We start from the raw sequence: 13,167 nt of genomic DNA, 5'->3' as shown, positions 1-13,167 counted from the left end.
AACATCGAGGGCCGAAGGGCCTGTACTGCAGTGTTATGTTCTAGGTTCTAGGTTCTAGGTTCTACTTGTCCATTCTATGGAGAGTGCCAGTGACTATTTTATGATTGTATTCCCAGATCATCTATTTCTACTCATGGCATTTTTTAAAAAAAGAAACAACAGTTTTCTAGCACCGTTTGACATCTCCAAGGCCACAGGATGGCTGGTGAGTTTTAGATCATTAATCAGGAAGAGATTGGCTGGCTAAAGTTTGGAATCTGCCATGCACGGTTGTCGCTTCATCCTGTGAACATTGGAGGATTAATAAAACCAGTGACACTGTCTGGTGTGGGAAGGATAAATTGATGAGGAATAGGGGAGGAAAAAGACCACTTATCAAGAGGCACACATTGTGTATACTCCCCAGGCTCCACGGGCTAAGGGCTTCAAACGTTTAACCAATAGACAGGCACGTTTCTGCACAGTGGTGTCTTATGCCTCTCAGATAAACACATGAACAGAAGAGTCTTTTCCTTGGATGGCACTGAATATTATTGACAAATGCAGCATTACATTTTGATCTACAACAAGCATTGGAGCAACACATCAGTTTTTGCAGCTAATATAGATTAGAAGGCAAAGACAGAAACAGTTTTAGAATTTCTAAGTAACTTACTGGTCTCATGCCAGTCAGCATTCCAACATATCCAGCAAAATTAGTGGATTTAAATACAGTTTTGTTGTTCCTCTGGAAATTCAGATTAACTGTCAGAGGTCGAAGGTATTCTGGAATTTTCCAGCTACTATTTTTGATATCCCAACTGCAGGGAGAAGACAGAAGCATGATCAAAGGAAATAATAGTTTACCACAAATATTGGCAACAACTAAAACTAGCTTCCCACACCACTGAAAAATGCCTCACGTTATATCTTTTGAGTCAGTAAAGTGTTTGGATATGTTTAGCAGAACACATTTAACACCTTCTACAATGCCATACCAATTTGCCCAAAAGCTATAATGTATTAGCTGTAGAAGAATAATATTCACACAGAATACATTTAGTAATAGGTCAAGGTTAGACAAGAACCTCACATCATGTCTGGCATCTTTAAAGTACTACAAAGTTGTTTAGTTTGTGTAGGTGTAGTAGGTAGGTGAGCCAACACAATGAAATCAATTGTAAATAGACTTCAAGGAAGCTGTTATTTACACCTCTCAACTGAAACAGGATTCCTTTCTGGGTGTGTGGTTCCACCAGGTTAGCTGCTACCTGATAACCATTACATGTGTTAAAAAAAGAATTCATTCAGGGAACATGGACATTGCTGGCTGGACCAGCATTTATTTCCCACCTCTAATTGCTCTCAAGGTGGCAGTGGTGGGCTGCCTTCTCAAACCATTGCAGTCCATGTGCTGGAGAAGACCCACAATGCCGGTGGGTTGGGAATTCCAGTATTTTGTTCCAGCAACACATGAGAAACGGAAATATTTCCAAGTCAGGACGGTGAGTGTCTTGAAAGGGCAACTTGCAGGTTGTAGTATTCCCACATACCTGCTGCCCTTGTCCGTTTAGATTATAGTGGTCACGGGTTTGGAAGGTGCTATCTTAGGAGCCTTAGTGAATTTCTGCAGTGCATCTTGTAGATAGTATACAATGTTGCTAAATATTGGCAGTGGAGAGAGTGCATGTTTGTGGATGTGGTGCCAGTCAAATGGGCCGCTTTTGTCCCAGATGACGTCAAGCTTCTGGAGTGTTCATAGGATCATAGAGATATACAGCATGGAAACAGACCCTTCGGTCCAACTCGTCCATGCTAACCAGATATCTTAAATTAATCTAGTCCCATTTACCAGCATTTGCCCCATATTCCTCTAAACCATTCTTATTCATATACCCATTATTGAATTTAATTTCCACCATTTGCCATGCCGGGATTCTAACCCATTACTTGAGTCTCTGGATTAACAGTCCAGCAATAATACCAATAGGCCATCACCGCCCCTATCTGTTGGTAATAATATTAAGCCTGACTTCACTATTGCCTGCTAGGGCTATTTCAACAGCCAGACTCTCAACCTTCATTCTCCATAATCTTCAGCCCATCAACAAGTCTGCTGCTGGAATCCTGCTCACTTCCCCCACAACGTTCCCACACCTTGCTGACCAATGGGGGAATATCCCAAAAGTACTATTTTATAAGAAAGGAGCAGGGGTGCTCTCTCAAATGTCCTGCTCAACATTTGCCCCCTTTAACCAATGACTCAAAGGCTGGTTATCTGGTCATTGTCACAAGTGGGAGCTTGCTGAGTGCAAAATGGGCTACAGTGTTTCCTACATTACTGCAGTCACAGCATGTTAAAGAAAAAAAATACTTCAATGGCTATTTGGGATGTCATGGTAGGTGCTATATGAATGTAGGTCTCCTTTCTTACCCTAAAAAAGAATATTCTTCTTCTGCTGAGAAACACGAATTAATGCGTTCTCTCCTTTGATTTCCTCACAACATCCAGATGACAGAACGACAGGACCTGATCCCGCTGCCCTTTTGGGATTTAGACCCACCACAAACGGGAGAGTCAACGGAAGCATTTTCCATTCACTGGATGATACTTCATAGCCAGAACTGAGTGAATGCAGCTGCTGGGAGCTTCTTAGAGCTGCAAAGAGCTTGTCTGCAAACTTTATCAGATCAGGTGGAGCACAGAAAGATCCCACCACCACGGATAGAAGAACAGTTGGCCTCATCACCATAAACAGAGTTTATGACCATTATTTCTACATCCCTTTGTGGACCTGCTCTGTGCAAACTGGCTGCCACAACTGCCTGTCCAACAACAATCATGGGACTTTGCTACTGGACATAGTCTTTTTGGAAGTTCTTAATAAATGGTGCTTTATAAATGCAAAACTATTTACTGTACAATATCAGGCAAGATGCCAATCACACTATGTCAAGGTACCATTCTAACTCTTGCTATCCACAGGACACTGTTGTCTCATGGTCAACCTTTTGCGATCAGTGTAGTTCTGTGCGCACACTGTCTAAGTAAATTAGGTCAGAATTAGACCATAAAATCTTCAGATAGAGGAGCAGAATTAGGCCACTCACCCCATCTTGCATCTACTCCACCATGCTGATCCGTTTCTTAAGCCATTCTTCTCCCTTCTTCCTGTAACCCTTGATCCCCTTGCTGATCGTAAACCTATCTCTGTCTTAAAGACACTCAATGACTTGTTGGAGCTGTACTCATCCAGGCAAGTGAGGAGTATTCCATCACACTCCTGACTTGTGGCTCACAGATAATAGACAGGCTTTGGGGAGTCAGAAGGGGAGTTCTTCACTCCACGATTCCTAGTCTCCCTTCTGCTCTTGTGGTCACAGTACTCATATGACTGGCCTCATTCAATTTCTGGTCAATAGTAACCCCCAGGATGTTGATACTGGGGAATTCATGGTAACTACTCATCCAGTTTGCATATGTACACTGATGCTGATTAGCGATTAACTAATTTTCCATAGTAACTCAGGGATTATATGCCTTTATTCTTCCTACCAAAGTGCATAATCTCACTTTGCTATATTGTATTCCATCTAATATTTCTTTGCCCACTCTCCGTGATTGTCCAAGTCTATCTGCAGGCACCCTCCTTCCTCAGCACAGCCTGTCCCTCCACCTATTTTTGTGTCATCTGCAAACTTAGCAACACTTCCCTCAGTTCCTTCATCCCCCAGATTATCATTGCATAATGTGATTAACTGTGGTCCCAACATGCACCTCCGTGGAACTCCACTAGTCACCAGCTGCTATCCTGGAAAAAAAAACCATTTGTCCCCACACTGTCGTCTTCCAGTCAGCCAATCTTCTATCCATGCCAGTACCTTGCCCCTAATGCCATGGGCTTGTCTTATTTAGCAGCCTCATATGCAGCACCTTGTCAAAGGCCTTCTGGAAATCCAAATAGATCACGTCCACTAGCTGTCCTTTGTCTAACTTGATCGTTACCTCCTCAAAGAATTCTAGCAGATATACGCATCATGATTTCCCCTTGACAAAGCCATACCATCACTGCTGTATTTTACTAAGCACTTCCAAGTACTCCATAATCTCTTCCTTAATAATCTTACCAATGACCAAGGTCAGGCTAACCAGCCTATAATTTCCTGTCTTCTGTCTCCCTCCCTTCCTAAACAGGGCTCTTACATTAGCCATTTTCTGGGACCTTCCCTGACTCCAGTAATTCCTGAAAGCTCACCAACAATGCCTCTATAGTCTCCTCAGCTATCTTCTCAGAAATCTGGGGTGTAGTCCATCTGGTCCAGGTGATTTATCCAACTTCAGAACTTTCAACTTCCCCAGCACCTTCTCCTTAGTGATGCAGATATTTTTGTGTCATCTGCAAACTTAGCAACACTTCCCTCAGTTCCTTTGTCCCCCAGATTATTAATGCATAATGCACTCACCTCTGCCTCCCGACCCTCTTAAAGGTCTGGTATGCTACTAGTGTCTTCCACCGTGAAAAGTGAAGAAAATGTTAATCTTAAAAAGATAAGAAGGCTCTAGTCCCTAAATATAAAATCAGCTTAGTTTCTTACCCAAGGAATAATCCAAAATCCAGATTTCTAGCATGGTACAGTCTCCCTAAAAGTCAAAGATAAATATGTTCAGTTCTCCTGCTATGTCAGCCTGAACGATGCAAGTAATATTTGAAACAATTGGGTGAGGAAGAAGCACTCTTGAAAAAAAAAATCCACTATGTCTAGCAGGAACATGAAGGAGGGATGTACAAATTAAGGAATGAAGTAGTTAACAGATGTTGTAAATCGGGACGGTGATCTGATGCATGGGCAATATTCTGTCTAATAAGCCAAATTGTGACTAAACAAAGATTTCAAAAGATTGATATATATCTTGCCATAAAGGTATGTCAAAGGATTCAGTTAATTTCTTTACCACTTCCAATAAAATGTGACCTGGCAGATGTTGCTGAGAAAGTTAATGATATACCTGCATTATCTTCAGCTACGAGGGATGTGCACACCGTGAATACTTCATAGAAGATATTAAACAGCATAACTTCTCCTATAGAGCGAAAAAATGTTAGGAATAAGGTTAAAGAATAAAAGCAAATCTGTAAGTTTGACATTTCAGTTTAAATGCTCCCCCCAATTTCTGCAAATCACACCTACACATTTTTCAATGTAAAAGCTGGACTAAAGTTTCTCCTCCTTTTTGTCTTGATTTTTTTTTAAAGGATCAAAGGAGGAATGATATGGTTAGTGAAAAATAAAAACATGCCCACTTTGGGCACCATGTGTCACCATCAAATAGTGTATAATCATGAACGGAAAGCAGAGTAACTTCACCACCTGTCTTCATACAATCCCAACAATGGGTACAGTATGTCTGTGAAGTAGTGTTTTCAATACCACGTTTATGGTATAATCTTTTGAAATCAAGATTGGACAGGAAGATGAATGTAGAGTTTGAGCTAGAAGGGTTGCTTCTACTACAAAGTAAATTAATAATTGATTCCCAAATTTATTTCAGCCAACCCAAGGTTGATTCAAAAGCTCCAGGATAAACACGAGTTACTTCATGATCTAATGCACTCCAGAGGAGACAATATAACAAGATGAAATACTAATCATTCCTTTATGACACAATTATCCAGTTCAGTAGCCACTGTAAAGTTACTCATCTGAAAAGGATCACAATGTATGACCTGAGTGTGATTGCTTGTTATGAGTTCGTAAAAGAATTAACTGTAAGCATTGTTAGTTACTGTTACTTGGCTAAAATATAGTAAAAGTTTATTAAAAATAGAAATGGTTAAACAGTGAACAATTACTTACAGAAACCTGGTTATAGCTGAATATACTTCAGAATATTTCATCGAATAGCTGATCAGTGGCAAGATTTCCTTCATTCAGAACATTAGGGATACAGAGCCAGAGGATCACAATAATTCTTTTGGACCATTTATAATCAATTTAGAAGTCTGAATAACACTCGTGCTACTTCAAATTCAATTCATTTTTGTGAAACCAATACAGTTTGAAGCCAAGGAAATTCAGAGAGAAAATTACCGATTAAGGCATGCGTCATTATAATTAACACTGCTGTTAATCTCATGGAATGAAGCACACATAAAACTGTAACAGCCAACCTCTACAGTGGTTTATCATGGTCATCTTCATTGACAAAGCCTCAAATGAGATACGATGACAAAAGCTGGACTCTGTGCAAGTAACTGACAGCAAATGTATTGAAATTGAATTTTGCATCTTAAACTGTGCAACAGCAGGTCACTTCATAGTATGTGGAATTCTTTTCCCTAGAAAGCGAGAGAGGCTAGGCCATTAGATTTATTTAAGGCTTTAATAGAATTTTTGACAGAAAAGGGGTTGTGGTGAACAGACAGGTAAGTGGAGTTGAGACAACCATATCAGTCATGACTTTATTCAATGTTGAAGCAGGCTGAAAAGGTCTGAATGACCTGATCCAGCTCCCAAGTCTGACATTTATGTATATATTTAAAGTTTTGTTTTTCAGTAATATCTAAACATTAAAAAAAACATCTCAAATGTAGCACTTGGGCAAACATTGCAGTAAGTGTCACTTTGCAAGGTTAAAATTTCAGAACTTCAGAAGGATTCAACCTGATAGATCAGAGATGAAGATATATTTCTGGAATACGTGTTTCAGTGTACAGTTACAACAATGAGGTGGTGAACAAGCAGTGAGGGAGGAACAATGGATGACTAATAGATAGGGAATGGTATGAAGGGAAGGTTAAAAATAAGGGCCCAGTGCAAATTTATATTCTCAGGTTTGAAGCTCTAGCGTCATCACGGGATGACTCAATGTGCGACCAAATAAAATTCAGAAGTATCAACGAGACGAAAATAGAGCTGGAACGAAGGGAATGACATTGGTAAGTGGTTTCAAGGTGCTATGACAGAGCCTAGAAATCAATTAAAAGTGTAGAGGACCTAATAATGAAAATGCCAAGAGAAACCAATTAGAAGTGGCCTGAAAGATACAATTATTTGACAAACCTCAATTCTTTGAACAGATAAGAGACATAATAGCTGGGAGGAGAAATACAGTGGATTAATATAAATGAGGCAACATTTATTAAGTAACAACATTCACATTAATAGATTATACCACATGATGAAGTTCCTTTGTGAAATAGCATCTATTTTACAAGTCTGTATCATACCTAGCGGCACTCCTGACACATCTGCAATTCCTTTTATTTCTTCATTAAATGGTGAAGGAAGTGTGTCCACCAGCGGAGGCTGAAAGAAAAATTGCATTTAAAATTTTTTCCACATGTACCAAAATCTGAAAACGTAGAGGATCATTTTGTCAGATCTAATCTGTGCATTTGCCGTTCAAATTGAGAATTGAGGAACAATTGAGGAACTTAAAATTAGCTAAGTGAAGAGGCAATGCTGGAATACAAGTTAGTTAAAAATATAATGGGAGGTAGCCTAAACAGTAGACACTAGCTGAGGTTCTTACATTGTCTCATGTCTAGTTGGTGGAAAGGGACATGTCTATAAAAGCAACGTGGTAAGATCTGACAAACAACCAACCATATGCAAATTCAAAACCTCAGGATTGCTATAGGCCCTGGGGCAGAGTTTCTGCTTCAGGCAGAATTAACAAATCTGGACAAATTACAACATGAATTTGCACTCAAACTTATTTCTTTAACAGATCGAAATTTACTGTGGAACAGGATGATGGAGCTGCATTTGAAAAGTAATTTTAAAAATGCTTTAATCACATTCCTTGGTATACTTAACAGTGGTAAACTTGGCAAAATTAGTTGAAAATTGATTTTCACAAAATAATTAAGAATTTAATTCAGTATGGACCCACCACCCACGTCACTGGCTACAAAATTTATTGAAAAAACTATTTCATAGTTGGTTTGGGGTGCAATGTTAAATTTAAAACCAAATTCTACTCAAAACATAATTGGTGGTCTTGGAGTCAAAAGCTGAATTTTTGGAGACTCATCACTTGCAAATGAGCACAATTAGCACAAATTCTAAAGGGATGGGGTCTGCTTCTGGCACAGTATTTCTAAAACTAGTGGAAAAAGTTCTCCAATATTTACTTGGCAATGATTCCAATTTAACTTAAAAATTTTGACAGCCTTTGCACTGGTTGGCAGAATATATCGGCGGGGGAGATGATGGAATAAACAGAATTTCTGAAAAATCTATTGAAAGTGAAAACTCTAGGCTCAGGTAATTAAACAGCCATTTACATAACTTTCCCACATCATATTCAAATAATATAAATCTTGGAACCAATACCACAAACATATCCTTACCAAACTGTTATCCACTATTTCAATTAGTTTTCCACTTGGAAAGAAATCATTTGCCAATTCCTTGATCACCTGGATTAAACTGGTCAGCTGAAATTCATCAGAAAAGTTGCATTGTAAGGTCACATTATTTGAATCAACAATAAAATTACAAGCTAGTTTAATTGTACGTAGCACCAATGGTATACACAATTCTGGTAGCCTGAATCAAAGGTTCATTTTTCAAAATGATAACATAACTAGGAGAGATTGGGGAGAGACTAGTGGTGGAGGAGAGAAAGAGGCACACAGAGGCTTCTTGGATCCAGCATTTTCAAAATGACACAGTTCACTTTTTTCTTTTAAAAAAAGTTTCGAAATTGCATTTCTATACTCCCAAAGATGAATTAATTTACACAAAATGTTAGATATGCACTTTGATGCTAATGCTCAGGTACTGGCCTATTACATCAATTTTTCGAAAAAAAAACAAGAAAAGCAAATGTCAGAGATCACTCTGGAGTTGAACTGTGAAAAATAATTTGTATTCATACAGCATTTTCCATGACCACCAAATGCCTCAAGCCACTTCACAGTCTATGAAGCACATTGAAAGTGTAGTTGCTACTGTAATGTAAGAAATGCAGAAGCCAAAGTGGTGATAATAAAGAGAAAATCCATCTCTTGTGATATTGATTGAGAGATAATGCTCTCACCTTACTTTGGAACAGTACCATGAGACCTTTCACATCTTCACAAGGGAGCAGACCAAAATCTCAGTTTAACATCTCATTCATAATTTAGTATCTTACTTGAGAAAGGATGTACTGGCACTGGAGGGGGTGCAAAGGAGGTTCACTAGGTTGATTCCAGAGTTGAGGGGGTTGGCTTATGAGGAGAGACTGAGTAGATTGGGATTATATTCATTGGAATTCAGAAGATTGAGCGGGGGGGATCTTATAGAAACACATAAAATTATGAAGGGAATAGATAAGATAGAAGTAGAGAGGATGTTTCCACTGGCAGGTGAAGCTAGGACAAGAGGGCATAGCCTCAAGATTAGAGGGAGCAGATTTAGGACTGAACTGAGAAGGAATTTCTTCACCCAGAGGGTTGTTAATCTATGGAATTCCTTGCCCAGTGAAGTAGTTGACGCTACTTCAGTAAACGCTTTTAAAAAAAGGTAGATTTTTTTTGAACAATAAATGAATTAAGGGATACGGTGAGAACGCGGGTAAGTGGATCTGAGTCCACGAAAGGATCAGCCATGATCTTATTGAATGGCGGAGCAGGCTCGAAGGGCCAGACGGCCTACTCCTGTTCCTAGTTCTTATGTTCTTATGTATCTCAGCCTTGACTTTTGTGCTTAAGTTATGGAGTGGTAGCAACTGAGTCATAGTTAATGCAGAATCCAACATTAGTAAAAACTTTGTGATTTGATGACAATTAAAGTTAATTATAATTAAACATTGTAAAGGTTGCAATAAAATTTAGTACCACTATTCCAAATGCAATTACTTTAATTGATCCATGTTGCCAGCTGTTACTTAAAGCTATTCAATCCACTCAAATATTGTTCCTCTTTCTCATCCACTCTTTTCTGCTCAAATCATCCGGGGAACAGCTTCTTCAGTTGTTCGAAGGCTTTATTCCTATATAAGCTTCGATAATGAACGTTTAGCTCGTTTATGAGGAATCCACTTTGCCCTCACGTAACATCTAAGCATATTTTGAATTTGGATGTGAGGGACAGGCTGCCTGGTAGTAGCGGAGATCCATTTCAATGCCTGTATCACCAACATTGGGAAGAAAGGTTCACTTTCTATTGGCAACGTTCAAACCTGGGTGTCCCTGATTTATGTAACACAGCTATACTTGATGCACAAACTCAAAACTATCAGCATAAGTCAACTGTGTTACATTTTGCTATACAGTAGTAAGAATACAAAATGATAGCTTCATACCTCCACTTTCTTCTCATTAATCAACTGGTTCCACCTCACGCGTGGAGCCAAGTCAAGATTTATCTTGTACCAAGGAACAATGCCTTTAAACCTGTAAACATACACAGTGTCTATTTTTATTACAATGTCACGTTAAACGGAAAAAAGGTAATTCCATGGTATTGATACTGATATTACAACAGATAGGTTTTAAGCAAATATACAAGGTAATACAATATATTTTTAAATATTACTATGTTTCAGTCATTCCTTTAATTAAAAGAAGGAATACATACTGAGACGAGGAACAAAAGTTGTTTATTCAAAATAAAGAAGATTCTAATTCTTTAATTAGTCTTCATAAAAATGGCAAAATGTGCAGCAAAATGGTTTTATAGTGCATAGATTTTGAATAGTGAATGTGTCAACTACTCAATATCAATCTTTCTGATGGCAAAATGAACACATCATTCTCCAACCACGGTATCCTTTTAAAAATGTTTGGTTGAAATCAGTGAAGAAACTTCATCTGAGACCATCAATGGGTGACTTTTGCCAGACTTTCACTCGCAGCTTGGATTCAAATACTAGATGCATTTCAGTGACCCAAAACCTCTGGAGAGAGGAACACGTTACAAATATTATTTGCATGGGTGGCTGTCGTCTATTGAAAAATTATGGGTATATATTTCACAAATAACTTTAAGGCTTAGAACAGCATACACGAAATAAATAGTAATTTCAAACTCTAGCAGCACACATTGCTCTCAGGCAGCTGTACAGAACAAAATATTTAATTTCTTGTTTGTGGACATATCCATCGGCCTTATGTCAGGAAAAGTAATTAAGATTGAATACTAGTCACATCAGTAAAATTACATCTGTAGGTTCATTGCTTGTGAAATAAAGTAAGTGCAACTTAATGAATGAGAAATTTGGCTCAGTGAAAAGTTGGTACGAAAACTTTTTCAGACTTACGTGGGGCCAGATGGTGGATACGTGCCTCTTCTGCAATCTTCAGTATACTGCTTGAAGAAAGTAAGGTTTTAAAAATGCCCAACCTTCTTTGCACATAATATCAAAAAATTTAACTTCCATAAAACTACTGTTTTGTATTTTAAAAATACACCAATACAAGACATGTCAAAGGTGCAGAAAACTAATCTGCTCTGTATGTAGAGTGCCAGAATAATACTGTAGCTTTTGTAAACCGTCACAACTACATGATTATAATTTTGTATATTTTGTGAGGGAAGTTAACCGGTCTTCAAATGAAGAATCTGACAAAACTGCTTCCAAAGTCACATGATCACCCTTGTGGATTTCAGCTGCCTTTGGAATTAGACTGTACTTGTCTCAGGAAGAAATCAAGAGAGACCTTTTGAACTGTACTATTTTTATTCATAACCTAGAAAGTTCTCAGTTCACCGGGAGGTGTGAACAGCTCTCTCTAGCTGAGCACAACCTGATGACAAAAGTCGTTCAAGCTAATGGTTGAAACAGTTAATTACCCAGACTGAAAGACAACAGATGGGTCTCTGCCTCTGGCCTAGGCGTAACCAAATACCTAACATTGATGCATGATTAACCAGTTTTGGGAAAGCAGCAATTTAAGTTTTGATCTGTACAAGACTGGCTACAAGCAATCATTTTGCATAGGAACCACCCCTCTTTATATCTAATTCCTCCTTGAAAACATTTAATGTCCTGGCCTCAGCCACCTTCTGTACTGGAGAGTTCTACAGGCTTACTCTTTGGGTGAAGACATTCCACCTCATCTCCGGCCTAAGTGGCTTACCTTTTATCCAGAATCCCTCCCTTCTGGACTCTCCAGTCATCAGGAACATCCTTTTTGCATTTACCCTGTCTATTCCTGCTAGAATTTCATAGGTTTCTAGGAGATATCCCTCCCCCCGCCACGCCCATCATTCTTCTAAACTCCTTTTGTGAATATAGTACAAACAGATTCAGCTTCACTTTTTATGTAAGTCCTGCCATCCCAGGAATCAGTCCCTCCACAGCCAGAACATCCTTCCTCAGATAAGAAGACGATAGCTGCACACAATGCTCCAGGCGTGGTCTCACCGAGGCGACACACAACTTCAACAAGACATCCCCTGTCCCTGTCCTCAAATCCTCTCACTATGAAGGCCAACATACCATTTTCTTTCTTCGCTGCCCACTGCACCTGCAAGCTTACTTTCAGCAACTTGTGCAGAAGTGCATCCAGGTCTCACTGCACCTTCCCCTTTCCCAATCTATTGCCATGCAGATAATAATCTGCCTGTGTTTTTGTTACCAAAGTGGATAACCTCACATTTATCAACATTAAAACTTCATCTGTCATGACTTTGCAACTCATTTAACTTGTCCAAATCACACTAAAGCATCTCTGCATCCTTCTCACTGTTTACCCTCCCACCCAACTTTGTGATATTACACTTTGTTCTCTCGTCTAAATCACTAATACATGTTGTGAATAGCTGGCATCCAAGCACTAATCCCCGCAGTTTCCTAGTACACTCGGTTCTGCTATAAAGTGTGTTTCTTCAACGCGAATTGGCTTTAACGCGATTGAAGAATTCAGACTGCCATCTGTAGAACACAAACTTTCCTTATCTGTATTGGCTATAACGTGATTCTGGCCCCATTAGTTTAAATGGTGCAGCTATTGCACGGTTTTCTTATAATGTGAGATCGCATGAGAACACAACTATTGCGATATATCAGAACTGACTGTAGTCACTGCCTGCCAGTAGGACAAAGACTCGTTTGTTCCTACTGTCTTTTTTCTTTTCTGCCTGCTAACCAGTTCTCTCTCCATGTCAGTACACTATCCCCAATACCATGTGCTTTTATATTACATGCTAATCTCTTATGTGGGCCTTGATCAAAAGCCTTCTGAAAGTCCA

At 39.0% G+C, this 13,167-nt stretch overlaps 1 protein-coding gene across 1 annotated transcript in view; it reads right to left on the bottom strand.

The window, feature by feature from the left end:
- The window catches only part of asah1b (N-acylsphingosine amidohydrolase (acid ceramidase) 1b), a 31,992-nt gene that overhangs the window by 7,912 nt on the left and 10,913 nt on the right, over nt 1-13,167 (bottom strand). Inside the window, exons 3-9 of the mRNA XM_020529489.2 lie at nt 11,234-11,280; nt 10,277-10,367; nt 8,337-8,423; nt 7,209-7,287; nt 4,988-5,062; nt 4,576-4,621; nt 656-800 (exon numbers count right to left, since the gene is read on the bottom strand). Of these exons, the coding sequence (XP_020385078.2) occupies nt 656-800; nt 4,576-4,621; nt 4,988-5,062; nt 7,209-7,287; nt 8,337-8,423; nt 10,277-10,367; nt 11,234-11,280 (570 nt within the window). The remainder of the gene's footprint in view (nt 1-655; nt 801-4,575; nt 4,622-4,987; nt 5,063-7,208; nt 7,288-8,336; nt 8,424-10,276; nt 10,368-11,233; nt 11,281-13,167) is intronic.

Source organism: Rhincodon typus, chromosome 1, assembly GCF_021869965.1.
Source record: "Rhincodon typus isolate 14 chromosome 1, sRhiTyp1.1, whole genome shotgun sequence".
Classification (NCBI taxonomy): domain Eukaryota; kingdom Metazoa; phylum Chordata; class Chondrichthyes; order Orectolobiformes; family Rhincodontidae; genus Rhincodon; species Rhincodon typus.
This window is presented reverse-complemented; position numbering and strand designations above follow the sequence as displayed.